Source organism: Trypanosoma grayi (assembly GCF_000691245.1).
Source record: "Trypanosoma grayi strain ANR4 Tgr_23_V1, whole genome shotgun sequence".
Lineage (NCBI taxonomy): Eukaryota > Euglenozoa > Kinetoplastea > Trypanosomatida > Trypanosomatidae > Trypanosoma > Trypanosoma grayi.
The window spans coordinates 1-16,471 of NW_008825642.1; the positions used below are offsets into that span (position 1 = coordinate 1).

The 16,471-nt window shown below is 51.3% G+C and overlaps 4 protein-coding genes across 4 annotated transcripts; all 4 read left to right on the forward strand.

The window, feature by feature from the left end:
* Positions 1 to 406: 406 nt before the first annotated feature.
* DQ04_00231000 (putative WD40 protein) lies at positions 407 to 4,126 on the forward strand (the record flags this gene model as incomplete). The annotated part of the gene is made up of 1 exon (XM_009308498.1): positions 407 to 4,126. The coding sequence occupies one exon, from the start codon at positions 407 to 409 to the stop codon at positions 4,124 to 4,126; it is 3,720 nt and encodes a 1,239-aa protein (XP_009306773.1).
* A 435-nt stretch (positions 4,127 to 4,561) lies between these two features.
* On the forward strand, positions 4,562 to 8,620 carry DQ04_00231010 (hypothetical protein; the record flags this gene model as incomplete). Its single annotated transcript, XM_009308499.1, has 1 exon — positions 4,562 to 8,620. One exon carries the CDS (start codon positions 4,562 to 4,564, stop codon positions 8,618 to 8,620), a length of 4,059 nt encoding a protein of 1,352 aa, XP_009306774.1.
* Positions 8,621 to 9,869: 1,249 nt separating this feature from the next.
* DQ04_00231020 (putative 3-transmembrane protein A13) lies at positions 9,870 to 11,564 on the forward strand (the record flags this gene model as incomplete). The annotated part of the gene is made up of 1 exon (XM_009308500.1): positions 9,870 to 11,564. The coding sequence occupies one exon, from the start codon at positions 9,870 to 9,872 to the stop codon at positions 11,562 to 11,564; it is 1,695 nt and encodes a 564-aa protein (XP_009306775.1).
* A 510-nt stretch (positions 11,565 to 12,074) lies between these two features.
* Positions 12,075 to 16,208, forward strand: DQ04_00231030 (hypothetical protein; the record flags this gene model as incomplete). Its single annotated transcript, XM_009308501.1, has 1 exon — positions 12,075 to 16,208. The coding sequence occupies one exon, from the start codon at positions 12,075 to 12,077 to the stop codon at positions 16,206 to 16,208; it is 4,134 nt and encodes a 1,377-aa protein (XP_009306776.1).
* Between the last annotated feature and the right edge of the window lie 263 nt (positions 16,209 to 16,471).

The following is a 16,471-nucleotide window of genomic DNA, read 5'->3' on the forward strand; positions in this document are numbered from 1 at the left end:
GGCTATGGCCGTGGTCGCGGTGAGGGCCGTGGCCGTGGCCGTGGCTTCCGCAGCGAGCGCGACAACTACCGCGCTGGTGCTGCTGCCGATGGAGAGGGTGCCGCCGCCCCTGCCGCTGTGGTCGCTGCTCAGTAGCTGATTGAAACGTATTTTTTCTTTTCTGTTTTTTTTTCTTACGAGACAATCTCCTCTTACGTAGATTTGTTTTGGGAGTTTGGTCTCCTCGTGCTGATATTGATTTACGGTACTGGATTATCTTGTTTTTAAAAAATTCTTTTTGTTATTGCTATTGGTGCCTAGAGGTAGCAAAAAGCAGTGTATAAATATATATTTATATATTTATATATAGAGAGAGTTTATTCAACTGAAGGGAAAGCATAGCTAAAGGTCCGTTTTTACTCTGACAATGCGCACCACAGTGAAGTGGTCAGAGACGTCAGCCGGAAAGAATGAGCCTAGGCCCCCAATCTACAGCGTTTGCTACAGTCCAGCTGGGGACACCATCGTGGCCTCTTGCGGTGTTCGGGTGCTGATGTATGACGCAACAACGGGTTCTGTTGTGCACTCTCTCAAAGGGCACACGGACACTGTGTACTCTGTCAGCTACTCATATGATGGTAAAAATTTTGCGAGTGGTGGTGCTGACAAAACCGTCATTGTCTGGACCAACAAGGGCGAGGGTGTACTCAAGTACCAGCACAGGGAATCCGTGCAGGCGTTGGCATACAACCCATCGACAGGACAGCTTGCTTCAGTGGCTTCCACAGACTATGGCATCTGGTCTCCGGATCAGGCTAAAGTGGGAAAGAACTCGCTACCGTCCAGAGGACTTTGTGCTTCATGGACTCGTGATGGGCGGACGCTAGCCATGGGGCTTTTTGATGGTACCATCGTTTTGGTGTCGCCAGCCACTGGGGAGAAGGTGTTGATACAGCGGAATGCACCTGTGTGGACGTTGGCCTTTTCGCCCTTGACGGAGAATGGTACAGATACTCTCGTCGTAGGTTCCTGGGATCGTCGAATCTCCTTCTACTGTAGTCAAGGGAAACCCATAGGCAAAGAGAAGGAGCTCCCCTGTGACCCTTGCAGCATATCCCATTACGGGAATGGAGAATTTTTGCTGATTAGTGGGAGTGACCATCAGGTGACGCTTTACACAAAGGACGGTAACATGCTTGTCAAGGTGGCGGAAGCGGATGATTGGGTTTGGTCCGCGCAGCATCGCCCAAGGCACCCACAGGTTTGCTGTGGCACAAATGATGGCAGTATCAGTGTTATTGAGATTGCCATACCAGCAGTGCATAGTATTTACCTAGACCAGTATGTGTACCGTGATATGATGACAGAGATTGTTGTACACCAGTTAACTCTCGACAAGAAACTGCGTATTCCCTGTAATGACTACGTTCGAAAATTAGCCATGTACAGGGATCGACTCGCAGTTCAGCTTCATGATAGATTTGTCATCTTTGAACTATTTTACGATGATGAGAGGCAGATGCGGTTTCAGGACATTGCACACATTCGAAAAAAATTAGATTGCAATCTTCTTTGTGTAACCTTCAATGCAATCCTAATCTGCTATGATCGACGGTTGACCATGTACGACTTTCAAGGCAATAAACGTCGTGAGTGGGCGATTGAAAGCTCAGTCCGCTACATCAAGGTGATTGGTGGCGCTGAAGGGAGAGAGGGTCTCCTGCTTGGACTGAAGAATGGTGTAGGATTGCGCATCTTTGTTGACAATCCTTTCCCCACCACATTGGTAAAGATCAATACTTCTATTCGCTGTCTTGACCTCAGTTGTACCCGCACAAAACTCGCCGTTGTTGACGATAATGGCCTGCTGCAGGTATTCGATCTTCGGAACAAAAATGAGGTGCTCTTTTCAACTCCAAACACTGGGGCGGTGTCATGGAACTCGGAATACGACGATATGATTAGCTACACCACATCTGGTAACACCTTGAATATCAAAACCGGTTCCCTCCCTCCTTACCAGCAGAAAATGTCAGGCTTCGTTGTAGGGTTCAAGGCAAACCGTGTCTATAACTTGAATACCACTGTCATTGATATGGTGGATGTGCCACACTCGCACGCCTTATACCGTTATGTGGAGAAAAAAGATTTTGACTCTGCCTACCGTATTGCGTGCCTTGGTGTCCCAGAGGGAGATTGGAAGATGCTTGGTATGCATGCCATGACCCATCTCCGGTTAGATATCGCACGGAGGGCCTTTATTCGGATTCGTGAGGTGAAATTCGTGGAACTGCTGAACCGACTGGAGTTAGAACGGCGTCAGAGTAGCTCGAAGGGGGGTGCAGAAGGTGATGGCCTTCTTATGGGGGATATCCTGGCCTTCCAAGGCAAATATCAAGAGGCTGCACGATACTTTGTTAAGGCTGGACATGAAAACCGAGCTATCGATATGTTCTGTGACTTGAAGATGTGGCCAGAAGCAAAGAAGGTATGCAGTAATGAGTTACATTTGAAGGAATTAATTCGACAGCAGGCGCGATGGGCTGAGGACTCCCAGAATTATGTTGAGGCAGCCTCCTTGTACCAGGCGTGCGGTGACCCAGCCAAAGCGATCCAGATGATGTGCTTCGCAGGTCAGGTTGAGAAGCTATTGGAGATGTGTCGTGAATTACCCAAATCAGAGGTAGCCCTCATCACAGAGTGCGCCAACTACTTTAAGAAGAACGGGGCCACACAATATGCACTGGATGCGTATGAAAAGGTGGGCGATATTCGCTCTCTCATCGCCCTTCACGTGGAGGTGGAGGAGTGGCGGAAGGCCTTTTCGCTCCTCGACCGCTACCCACAGTATATACGCGACGTGTACATCCCGTGGGCCAACTGGCTGGCAGATGGTGGCCACTTTGAAGAGGCACTGGAAGCGTATCGTCTGGCGAAGTGGCCCAAGGAGGCGGTACGCATGATGGAGTCACTTGCTGCTAACAGTGTGATTTGCCGCAAATACCGCGATGTCGCGTTTTACTATATTCACCTTGCGAGAGAGTACGGTGTGTTGGAGGATGGGCAACAGCTGACAGAGGCGCAATGGGCAAGTCGTATCAAACTTAGCGCTGAATGTGTTCGGCGGGCGAATATTTACTACGCCTATCATTTCATCTACTCACACGTGACGCAGCCATTCCCGTACAATGAATTGGCGTTACTTAACTTGTCCAGGTACGTAGTTTCTATGATCAGCAGCTCGGATGTACCTCTAAATGTGGGAAAAGGTGAGGTTTTGTACACATTTGCCCGTATTGCGAAGCAGTTAGATATGACGCGCACTGCACGTGTGGCGTTTGAACGCCTACAGAGTGTTGTACTCCCAGTAAAAATTATGGAGCAGGTGGACATTGATAGTCTTCAAATACGCAGCAAAGTCTATACTGACAAGGAGGAGCTCCTGGACGTATGCTACCGCTGCGGACAGACAGTGCCGCAACTGACGATTGCAGGTGACCGCTGCCCCAGCTGTGCTCACCCCTTTGTTCGCTCGTTTGTGCAGTTTGAAAGCCTTCCGCTTGTAGAGTTCTCACTGTCGAATGACCTCAGCGACGCAGAAGCGGAGCGCATCATCTTGGCCGGTGCTGGGCGGAAGTCTGGTGAACAGGGCGAGGATAAAACCGACAAAGGCAACGACACCTGGAAGTCTGAAACAGGGGCTGATGTAATGACGTTCCCTGGGGAAGAGGACAACATTGACGTTATGATAGATCATCAAATGGCAGCCCTTGGAAGAGGTCCTGCAAAAGGAACCGATCCTTTCCAGGCGCAGCTTCCGTACGTCAGAAGGCCCGGCCGAACAAGTGGTGAATATCACCCTTTCATTGTGAATGCGGAGACTCTCCGGCGGATGCGTCGCGATGAATTGTTTATTGTGAAGGCAGGGTTTGGAACACTGCCGGTGCAGAACAAATACTACCGATTGGTGAACCGCAGTGTTGGCATCATCCTCTGTCCTGGGTGCCAGCACTTCTTCAAGGATGATCACTACGAGTATGAGTGCATGAAGGGAAATGGCTGCCCGCTCTGCCGCTACAAGATGGGCCGACAGCAAGAGCGCTCTATGAAGAAGATTCTCGATGATGTTCTGAGCAAAATGGAATAGACGCTTGAAATAGAATTGTGATAGGGGAAGGAAATCGAAAGTTCTCCTCGTGTGTGTATGTGTCTGTGTGTGTGTGTGTGTGTGTGTGCGTGCGTGTTTGTGTCGTGACTCTGTGGAATGTAAGGTAGAGGATCTCGTTTGTCTTCCACATGCCTTTTCTTTCTTCAAGCCGTCTTTTTTTTTGTGTTATTACTATCTGCACTCCCAAGAGCATACACTTACACGCGGCCATATACAGAGAGAGAGAGAGTGTGTGTGTGTGTGAGACGTCATTGCAGCATTCTTTCTGCTTGTGTATGAGACAATAAATGAGCTATAATGGTGACTCCTCTTCTTGTTTCTCGTTTCTTTTTTTTTTTGTTTTTGCGTACTATGTTGCGATGAAGGGTGTGTTTTTTTTTTTTTCTTCTTAGTGGGGGGTTAGGAATTGTAAAAATGCTGCTGAGGGTGCTCGTCACCATTGCTGTGATGCTACCAATAATAGTCTGCGACGGTGAAATAGATGCGGTTGACAGTGACAACGCACACGGTTACCTCGACGATAAATTCGTAGGACTCGTCGCGAATGAGCAGCTCTTGTCAAAACTCCTACTCCCACTCCGCGTGCAGTTAGCATCGGAGAAGGATGTCGAAGAACTCGCTCAAAGCATTTTGTTCATGGATATGAAAAGAGGTCAGTGCCCACACCCTCGCTCCTGGCAGACGCTACGCGAGGTTTTTGGTCTTGAATTTCTGGACGAACTGTACGGTCAGCAGCGGTTAGACGCACTGCAGGTGCTGTTGCCTCTTGGCAGCAGTGAGGGTGACACGAGTGTTGAACCTCTGGGACAGATTGAGTTGAAGCTACATTTGGGGGGTAATTTTGTTCGAGTCTCTGTAAGAGATTTCGTTCTGCGGTATGATTCCCACAACCGTCCGTATATTTTTGTGGATATTGTGGCACAAGCGCTGCGTCGGTTGCGTCTGGGGAAGAGGGATAGAGTCTATACGTACACAAAGGAATTAGAGATGAACCATGCGAAGCTACGTAGTGTCCATCACAAGGAGATAGCTGATGCGCAGCGGCAGTGGGAGCGGAAGCAACTGGATGAAGTTCTTGAAAGGAAAAAACGAATGGGTATGTTGGCTCAACTCGAGGATTTGCGAAGAAATCGAACGGCACGGGAAGAACATGGGCATGTTGTTGGTGTTGTTGCCACTAATGCTGGGTTAAAAGAGGAGCTTAGAGAATCCACTACGGTGCGCTCCACGCGACTCTGTAAGAATATTCGTAGCGCTATACAAACACTGCAAAACCAGCATGTGTTGCGGACGGAGCGAAGGATAGAATACCTTAGAGCGGCTGAGAAACGAGAGTGCGTTGTCGTTCTCGATTCTTTTCTTTACAACGCTAAGAACAATGAGGATAACAGGGTGTGCGACTCTCGGTGTGTTTCTTACTGCGATGGTGTTTGGACGCTTGAGGATTGGTCAGCACACACCGGATCTCCTGTATCTGTAGTACAGGTGCACGCCCTCTACCATGGAATCCTCGTGAACGATACAGATTTTGACGACACAGGTGCGGATTACCTCGATTACGTCCACCAGTTGGTCAATGATGATGTCGAGCGTGGGGTATTCTCGACGTGTGAGGAACTCTGTAGCCCATCACCGGATCTTCGCTCGGAAATGATATTCTTTGCCGGTCTGTTGGACCTTCTTGATGATGCATCAGCGGAAGCGAAGAAGATAAGTGATGGTTGGTGGTACCGTGCCCGGCGTGCCCACTTGCGTATATGGTCAGCTGCACACGCCGGCTCTAGGACTGCTATAGCGGCGCTTGCCACAATGAAGGAGCACGGCATTTTGTCGCCGTCTCAGAGTCAAGTGACGTCGGTGCTGCTTTCTGAGACACTTTCTGAAAAGTACATGTACTTTTGGAGGTTGGTTAGGAACGCAGGGTCGAAGGGTTCTGATAGGACGACACCTTCAGTGGAAAAACTGCTGCGGTTTGAGCGCTTTTTTGCTTTGGAGCACAGTTGGAGTGCTGTCAACGAACCCTATATCACACGTGGACGTCTCAGTGCCCTCAGCACTGAGATCGAGAGCGTGAATGAGGGTGATCAGGAAAGCATGGGTCCGCAGGATGATGTTTCCCCCGGAGTGCTAAGAAGTTTTTTGAAGGCACAGTTATACATTGCAGGTATCAAAGGACGTCCCCGCGATTTACGCCGCGCTGAGTGTCTTCTCCTTGTTGTGCTTCGAAAATTGCGCTACACATGCGATGTGGTGCACTCAGCTATGGATGATGAAGCAGAATTCTTCCAGGACGGTGAAGGGGATGGGTGCGAAGAGCACCTCGATGAGTTGCGCCTCCTGCGCCGCAACGGGGTGCCGATGGGACCTTGCGTCTTGTACAAGGCAGAGAGGCAGGGCTCTCAGCCTTTTCGTTTTGTGGCGCGCTCAAAGAGAGCCTATACCACTGTTCAGAATGTGCTTGTTCTTCTAAGCTACGTTCATTTGCTGAATGGCCTAAACTACGGAGCTGCCGCCAGATATGCATTCCTTGCACTGGAACTCGGTTCGGCTGCATTCCAAGCTGCATTGGCTGACCTTCCGGTGGATGCAGAGCAGCTTTTCAGTGAGGCTAACCATAATGACGTTGTGGATTTTGGCTCACTAAGTGGAAAAGACTGGATGGTCGTAACCTTATTCGCTAACGAATTACAGCACAGCGAGCCCCACGATCCGTTCTCAGATCTTACCCGATCTGGTTTTTTGTCTTCTGAGAGTCTCGTTCTCCTTGCCGAGGCGGCTTTTCGTAGCGGCACGGAAGTAGACGATCAGTACATGCGCATTGCCGCGGAGGAGTTTTTTGGCGCCTACCCTTGTAATGAGAAAGATGCTAGGGCACCGTGCCGCGTACAGTGGGCCTTTTTCCTCCTCCGCGAGGCAGCGCGGCTCTGTAAGTACGATACGGATATTGTAGCCATCTTGGGTGGTAGCACTCCATCACCGCACCGCGCAGACCCGCTTCTACTTATGGTCTCATTTCTTCGAAGCGGGCGCATTACTGTAGAGGACATACGTGAAGGAAGCCTTTTTGCCTCGCCACGGTACGCCCCTGGCAGTTCGCACATATTTCGCCCCATTGATAGTGACACAGGCGACACCTATAGTGCCAGATTGGTTCGACTGGCGCAGAGAATTTCGTCCATTGAGGTCCCTTGGAGGCGTGGCGTGGTGTACAAGAAGAACTGGCGCTTGCGCACCAGAGACGAAAGATCTCTGCAGGAACTGGGACTACTTCGCGCAGCAATGCAGCGATACCTTGAGGAACATGAGCTGAATCCTCTTTTGGTTGTAAGTGATGTTCACGATTTTGTAAATGATGCGCGATGGACGTTTTTGCAGCGCTTTCTTGGTGTATTGTGGGACGGGATTCTTTTCTTTTTCACACAAACGCGGACTGAAGTGCTGGAGGAACAGTTTGCGAAGGAGGTACTACCTGAAAAGTGGCGCGACAATGTTCCTGCTGATATTTCGACGCGGCTGGCAGCCTCAGTAATGCGTTCCCACCGGGTGCGGGAGTCATCCATTGCTCTTCAGCTTCTCTCTGCCGCGTTAAAGTCTGGTGAGCCCGATGGTTTCACCTTCATTTTTGTCGAGGAGATGGAACGAGGCAATGCGCATCTGAAGAGTATCACACACTACTTCGCAGAGCACGTATGGGGACAAGGTCTGACAGAGGTGTGGATGGAGGAACACAAGGGGGCTCAGTGGCATCATATGAAGCCAAAGACCAAAGGGCGGGGACCTGTTTTCACTGTCAATGCACACTTTCCCTTTATCTACGCCAGGTCCGAATCGAGGATGGAGCTTTTCACCTACATCGCCCTTAAACGTGTCATGACACGACAGAAACATGCTGCACACCCTGGCGCTGACACGGTGCAGAGTGTCTTATCATCAGCTGAGGAAAATAATAATGAGATCGTGCATACTCTCTCCTTGTGTAGCGGGGTGCTGATTAGTCTTGCTCTGCGCAAAGGCCGTCCATTTCCGCCACGGAAACCGTATGAGGGAATGTACCTGCCGGTGGGGAGCACCTTGTGCCTCCGGCGTTTGCTGCAGCATATCCGTTCCACTGGTGTCTCGCCGTTTTGGGGTCTCAGTGTCCAAGCCGCTGAATTGTCGCTTCTCAATCTCCTTTCTGATTTGGCGGAGACACAAGCACACTACTACGACTTGTCACTTGATGGGAGTTATATCGCTGATGCGGATGCTTCTGAAGGCGACGAGGAGCAGAGGTATCGCAAGAACTTGGTGGAGCCGTGGGTGAGGATTGTCGACGCGGAGGGTGAGGAGTTATTTCTGCCAGAGGTTGGTGAGGGTGCCTTCTACAACAGTCGGCTGCACTGTGTGTCTGGCATGTACTATGCGGCGCAGCTGCACAGTTTGTACTCCAGAGTACGAAATTGGATAACAAAGCTTACGGCTTTTGTTTGGTAGGCCTTTGCTTTTTTGCGTCTAAACCAAGTGCCACTTTCTTTTTCGGGGTTGAAGTTCCACATCACTGTCATGCCCTTATGGTGTAGCACAATTCTCCAAGTGTTCTGTTGCTTGTTCTCCGTCTTTGTTTTTTGTTTGTGTTGTTGTTGTTGCTGCTGTTGTTTCATTTGCAAAGAGGCGGTGAACATAAATCTCCTTGGAAGGAGATACCTGCGTGAGTGGCAAAGGGATACTGCTCCAAAACAGCTCTGTGTGGTGTTTGTACGCACTCCAGAGTGTGGCTCATGTGGATGAGTGCTCCCCACACAATAGTCTTGGCTACCTTTCGCGGAGATGAAAGACAGGGGAGGATAAAAGAAGCAGTGTGAGGGCCGCTGGGGATGTGGCGACAATCCGTCTGAGAAACGATTGACGCAAATGCAAGTACGTGAGCTGATGGATGAGGGCCGTGAAGTGAAGAGGAAACAGATTGTGATGACCTTGGCGTCTTCCAGGTGCTCTTTTTTTATTATTTTAAGAATGGTATCAACGACCATTTCAGGGTGGTGCTGTTGAGTTTCGCAACGACAATGGCCGTGCCAGTGCTTTGCGGGTTTCAATGCACTGGTTCCAGTGGCTGGTTGCAACAGCACTGCATGTGGGTGGTGTGTGGTTCTGTATTCGCCGAGGAACGCCGAGTATTGGCAGCAACAACAGGAGCGGATTGCAGGGTCTGCAGTGGCAGCGAGGGTGTTATGCTGAAGCACAATTCTAACCCTGGGGTGGGGAGGTAATGTGGTACTTCTCATGGTATGATCTATGCTTTTGGCCCGTTTATTCCTGGAGTTCCCTCCGTCCACCTGTTACCGTCCTTCTCCCCACCACTATTCCGAATTTTGTATTGGCCCAATGATTTCAAAATAGAAATGGAGTTTTTTTTGGTTTTTGTTTGGTCTTGAGATGTGTGATGGTCAGCTAAAAAGGCTGTGCTTTTCTGCCTTTCTGGTTGGTGGTTTATTCGTCGTTATACTGAGTTCCCTCCTTCTTTCTTCTGCAGCCGTTCCTATCTGTGTTTGCAGGTTGATGTTTTTCGCACATTGCTCTCTATTCTTCGTGCCCTTTTCCTCATTGCCCTTTCCTTCGCTTCGTGTGCTGCTCCAATCGGATTCCAAAAGGAAACCAACAGTAGCAAGTGACCGCAATGACTAGTCACTCATCACATCTGGCTCTCCCTTTCAAAGGAGGGGAAAGACGTTGTGTGCGCGGCGAGATGGGGCGGCTGATTTTGTTCCTTATCGTCCTTGTGCTGGTGGCAATATCCCTTCCCGCCGTGGCAGCCGATTTCGTTACCATTACGGACGACGTGACGGATGAAGTCGTTCTGCTTACACCGAAGAAGATGCACTCCAGAGTTGCAGTTCAGACTATTCCTGGATTTTGGCCGCATGGTGGCCATCGCGACGAAGATGCCTCGTTCTTTGATGAGGAGGACACTGCATATGAGCAATGGCTCATTGATAAAAAACACAAACAACAACAAAAACAACAGCAGAGGCAGGAGGCGGAGGGAGAGAGAAGGCAGGGGAGTGCTGCCGGCAGGTCGCGGCGAAGCTCTCTTGGGGACTTCTCTCAGGCCTCCATAAAGGCTCGCGCGGACGCAAGGCGCAAGCGTCTCAGGGAGCTGAACAACTACACTAATTTGAAACCAATGTGGGATATCATCTACTCAGATGCAGATCATGTACGAGAGCTATTAACTGAATCTTTCTTGTTCTCTCCCAACGTGACGACGGAGAGGACTTCGGAGGGGCAGTACCTTAGCCTCTTGAGGGATGCCTTTAGCCACACAGTGCGCAATATGACAACAGAGAAGGGCCGCACGTGGGTCACGGAATTCATCTTTGCCCTGCCATATCCGATGTTGCTTGAAGGTGAGGCAGTGGAGCGTCTGGAACGTGAGATGCGAAGCATTCAGGAGGACTTGCGCCGTGTAGAGGTAGTGTGGCGCTCGCGGAATGTAACAATGGGTGCGAACGAGAATAACAACGACACTGACACTCTCAGCAGGAATAAGGGCCCAAGCACCAACACCACTGCGACAGAGATTCGGGAGGCTCTTCGTGAGGCGGAGATGGTGCTCAGCAGCAGTCGTCGGGCTCATCAGATGGTTCTCGCGCTTGCGGCACCCATGTTGCCGCACATTCGCGATAAAATTGCCGTTAGGCTGCAGGAGGTAGAGGCCAAGATAGTCTCCAACGATGAATCCACTGCAGTCTTGCGTCAAGAGTTGAAAACATTGACAAAGGCCAAGAAGAGCCTCAAGACCACAAAGGAGCAGATTGCAAAGGTTGACCGTCAATTACGTAAGGCTGTGTATAGCAACACTTTGCTGCCAAAGGACGCGTTCATCACGGCCCTTGCCCTCATTGCGCGAGTGCGCCTAGGACGGTACACTGGCTTGGAAGGAGTTGATTCAATACAGGAAGGGGAATTATCGGCAGCACTTACCGGTGCCTTGGGGACGGAGCTGAAGCACGTGCTCTGTTACCCGCTTGGGATGGGTATTCTGGTGGCGGCCGCTGTTAGTTGGGTGCTGTTGGCGGCACGTGAGTACTGGCTGAAGCGTGTGCGGCGCTCTGTGACTCAGCGAGGTGATACCTCAGGTGAAAGCAGCCCTCACCGCCAGGGCGGTTCTTTTGTACGTCTTGGTCTCCGTCTCAATCTACTGATGGAGGCTGTCATGCCGCTGTTCATTCCTGCTGTAATCTTGTTCCGCACCTTTGACAGTACAAGCAGGGAGGCTTCGGCGTATTCCATATTATTATTTGCTCAACCCTCACAGCGTTTCGCATTGGTGGGAGTCGTGCTGGCGCTCCTCCTCGTAAGCGTCAGTATCTCTTCATTATTGAGCAGACTGTTCTTTTACTCATCGAAGCAGCAACTACAGCGGAAGAAGAGGTCTTGATGAGAGAAACGCGAAACACAAAAAAAAGGAGAAATGAGGCAAACAGTCGGGGGATGAGTTTGGAGTGATGCTTCATCTATTTGGTGAGACAGTCCGACTCGAATTGCTGTATGGGCTTTCTGCGTCCTATCGACTTGCTGTTTGTTTGTCTTAGAAGAATGGGTGTGTGGCTGGGGTCATTTTTTTCTTTTTTGTTGTTGTTGATTACTTTGCGTGTTGAGGAGGACAGGAGGAAACTGTGTGTGTATATGTGTGTGTGTCTGTACGCTTGTGTCGAGTCACTGATGCCCTCCTTCCTTGGCTTCTTGATGCAAGCAGAAGGCTTAGTGGAAGGCTCGGCGTGCGTGGAGCGACGTGTGCCGTGAGAAGCATAAAGGGGTGCTGGGGGAGAGAGAGAGAGAGAGAGGGGGGGGGCAGAAGAGGTGCAGCTGAGGGCACCACGATCACTCCGGATTGTGTTTAGCTTCCCAAAGTGCTTCCCTTCCGTGTTGGGGTGGGAGAGCGCGTTGCATGCGTGCTTCGCGAGCCACGACGAATGTCTTCCACGCCGGGATTCGCATGGATTTGCACCGTGCAGAACGGGTGGCACGTTCTCGGCGTCACGCGCGCCAGATGGAGCAGTGCTTTGGTCCTGCCTGGCGCTACTCCACAGCCGCTGCTGCAGCTGCCGCTTTCACTACCCAGGGGGCGACGGTGGCAACTTCTGTTATTCACAAAGACGGTAACGAGCTTCCGGGAGAGAGGCAAGCAACGGCAGACGGTGAAGCAACAAAGCCCAATTTTAAAGGCAATGTAGCATCATCTTCTGCAAAGATCAACACGGAATTGCGGGAAAGGGCAGTGAAATTGGGGCTTGTTTCCGTGGAACGTGATGTGCCTCATGTGGAGGCATCATACGAAGGTGAGTCCTCAATCCAAGACCCTCTGTTGGATTTTCTGGAAAATAACGAGGAGGACGCCGCCCTTCTGCTTGCCATGTGGACTTCACTGCGGCGCAGCTGCCTGTACGCGTCGGAGGTGTCGGAGTCCCTGTCGCTCAGTGCAAGGTGGTTTCTTCACCACCTCATTCATATGCGCGCTATCGCCGCAGCTGTACGTTTCTACCAACGATTGCTGATGTTAGGAGTGCAGCTGCAGAAGTGGGATGTGGTGGTGCTGCTAAGGAGTCTGCCATACGAGCACTCCACGACCGTGACGGATTTGGAATCGAATGCGTGGATGCAAGAGAAGCACATGTCACATTGGTCAATGAAGCAGATACGAGAGAAAAGACAAAGAGGTGAATCCATCAGCAGTACAAATACCGCGAAACCCCGGGAGGGCGAGGCATCACCTCACATTCCTGATATACTGAATGTACAGCAGGATTCTAAGGATGATGTCGCTACTACTACTTCTTCTACTTATACTGTTGCTGCCTCACCGCAATGTGCTGTGCCCTTCACGCTCACGGGAGCACGAGATGGCGGTACAGTCAGAGACTCTCCGAGTGTGTGTGATAAGAAGACTTCTATTGTTGATACGGAGCTATTTCGTCGGCAACCAGATTGGGTGAAACGGTGGGCCCTGTACGAGGCCTCTATGGGGAACATGGACTTTTTTGACGCCAACGACGGTACACCCGCCACAGATGTCGCTGAGTTTTCCGGTTCATCAGTCACAGAGGGTGTGGAGTTTGACGAGGATATGCTGCACGCTTCACAGGAAGCAGGTCATATCATTGAGGTTACCGCCTTATTGAATCACCTAATGCTGCTGCAAGACGCTAGGAGAGTTGTCGTGTCACCTCACGAGCATGCCAAGGAGAAGAGACATCACCCTGTCATCCGAACGCGACAGCTGCCAACAGCTGCACGGCGGCACTACTGGGCGGAGGCGCTCCATGTGGCGACTGCGTACCTGGATTCCAGACCACCGTCGCAGCATGGCGCTCCGCTCCTCGCAGATTTCCGCCACGCTATGCAGAGAGCGGTGTCAGCGTCGGCCTCGTGGAGAATTTCGCTTCGCTACCTACAAGCTGCCGAGCAGTTCGGTGTACAGCTGGAGGAAAGAGACTACGTAAAGTTTTTGATTATGGCAGTGGAGGCGGAGCCCTGGGTGAAAAACTATTCAGTTGAACGGTTGGTGGCGCGCCAAGTTATGCCCCATTTCAGTAACGAAACCGCAGCTGGATACGCTGCTCAGGCCATTTGGCTTGGGCACATCTGTTCTGTGAAGGCTGATAGACCCGAGGATTATGTGGACCTGATGGAGTGCCATACAACAAATCTTCCTGCGACTATTAAGGAAGCCATGGTACGCATCAAACTCGCTGCATCACATCTGCGCATTGAGGTTGACAGGTACCGTGCGGAGGTTGCGGCTCAGCGTGTGTTGGCCACTTCGGTTCGGTTGGGTTTGTTCTCCCAAGATGGTGTTCTGACACAACAGCCACAGGGACGAGGGATACTGACGGAACAGCCTGGCGGAAGCTCATCACATGAGAGGACTGGTGCCCTTCTTTCGGAGAGGCTGAAGGATTCGTATTTCCTGGTGTGTCTCGGTCTTCCCCGTGTTGTTGCCCTGGCATCGATTACTGTCGTTTCGCACGAAGATGCACTTCAGATTTCCGCGTTGCTTGTCGACTCGTTGTATGGCCACGCAGGGGTGTGGGGGATTTTCTCAGAATTGTACATGGCAGCAGAAGGTGACGTTTTGGCACGCCAAGCGCCAGAGCGGGGGCATATGGTCATCGCAATAGCATTGTGTGTTTCGCGGATTGCGCTGGCATTGTGCGTGACGCACGTTCAGCTTTCGTCGCAGCAGCGTGGTGCGTCGTTGCTGACGTCAAAGCAGTTGATGCTTCTTCTGGGCATGGCGACAGAGGCAGTGGCTTCCGTCCCCTCACATGTTGCCGGCACTGTCGAGCTGCGACAGCCCATGGCTTCTCTGAGAAAAAGTGCCTTGAAATTGACGAAGGCAGTTATTTCCTTCTTGAATTTATCCCCAACCAGCGAGAAGCTGCTGTTTGGTTCTACCCCAGATGGTACGTTGGAGTGCGTTGTCCTCGTGGTTCGCCTACTCTTGTTGCTGTATGCAGACTCTGCAGCTCAACTCTTTCCGGCTGCCACGCGGTTCCGCCTAAGGGCACTCCTTCGTCCCACGAGCGGATTGGGGAAGCAGGTGCGTCACCAACTGCGTCAGAAAGAACTGCGGCAGCTTGAACACTTGCTCTACGGACACACGAAGAGAAGGAGTCGGACGGACTCACTGTCTACGTCACTGCGGCTGCAGACATTTTCCTCGGATTATGTGGCACGCATTGAGAGTACCGCAAAGATACATGAGCTGGTCTACGCTGTGGCGCTGCGTTACGGAAATGATACACTGGCAGTGGAGCGTACCCTAACCTCTTCTCTCTCTGCAATGTGCTCGGAGGAAGCTATCATACTGGAGCAAGTAGCTTTGCATCATCTGCGTCTGCGTCCTGGCACTCTGAGCGTCGCCTTCTTTATCAACGTATTGGATCGCCTGCGCAGAGGAGCATCTAGCGTGACGAGGGAAGGCAATTCACTATGGATGCAAGCGGTGACAGTGTACTGGGATGCGGTGGAGCACACGGCATGCCGCTCCCTTCCATCGTATAGCGCGGACGTTAGCAATGGGCATGAACCGCTTGAACAGCACGAAAGAGACGTTTTATCGGCGCTCCTTTTGCCGATGATGCGCCTAAGTATGATGACAATGCGAAGAGACATGGGATGGGTGTGGTTAAATCGCTGGGTATCCTTGCACCACCCAGCGGAGCGAAATCTTGAGTTTCGAATGCTGAATATTCAGGCGAGATCGGCGCTGCGTGATAAACGTGCATTGCAGATGTGCATAAAGCTCCTTCAAGACAAACAACAACAGCAACAACTGCAGCAAGGAGAACGGGTGCGAAATGAGAAGACCCCTGTGGTATCGTCGCCCCCAGCTTTGGAATCATTGCTATGTGAAGTTGCTGTGGGGCATGCTGACTGGCGATTGGCTCTCGAAGGACTGCTCAATGCCTTTGTCTTGAATTCTGTGGAAACAGGCCAGGCGGCGCCGCTGCCACCCGGTGTGGTGGCATCACTAATGCGTATCCTGTGCCGTGCTCCAATCAACCTTTCCAAGACTGCACTACACCTGCGAATGAGGCAAGGTGATCAATGGAGGCTGGAGGATGCCAATGGGCTTCTACTGTTGCTGGTGCGCCAGCGGCATTGGCAGCGTGCCCTTCAGCACGTGGCGGAGATGCTGCCAGTTTTGGATGCTGCCGGAAGCGATAACGTCGCTGCTGATGGAAGGAATTCAATAATGACTCAGTCATATTTTCTCCTCCACGGGCTCAGGGCGTGCGCCAATGGTGGCTGTGCGGAGGAGGCAGCACTGCTGTACGACCGTCTCAAGGTTCTGCTAGGTGAGACGCACTCTGGTGGTGCGGCAGAGGCTGGTGCCTACGGTGGTGGGAGAAGTGTCGAAGAGTTACTCTTTACCGTGCACGACTCTGATGGTGTTTCAAAACTGACGCAGGCGGGAGGGGAGGATGAGCGGCTGCGTACTCTTGTGGGTCATGCCCGTCATTACTTCCTACGGGCAATGACAAAGAAGAGTTTGACCACACATGTGCGTCAGGAGTGATCACGTGGGGTTAAGCGTTCTTAGGTGGCTGTAAACACATGGAACACTCGGATGGAGTGGATGCATTCTCAAGCAAAAAACAAAGGCTTTTACTGTTCCACAACAAACTCTTCGGGTTAATTTTTTTTTTTGTGTGTGTTCTTATAACTGCCTCTTTGCTTCTTTTTTGTTTTGCTTTGTTTCGAAATATGTTTCAAAACGTCGCTGTGCATGGCTGCTTAACCCTTTGTTTTAATCGTGCAAGGAGAGGAGAAGGTAGCGAG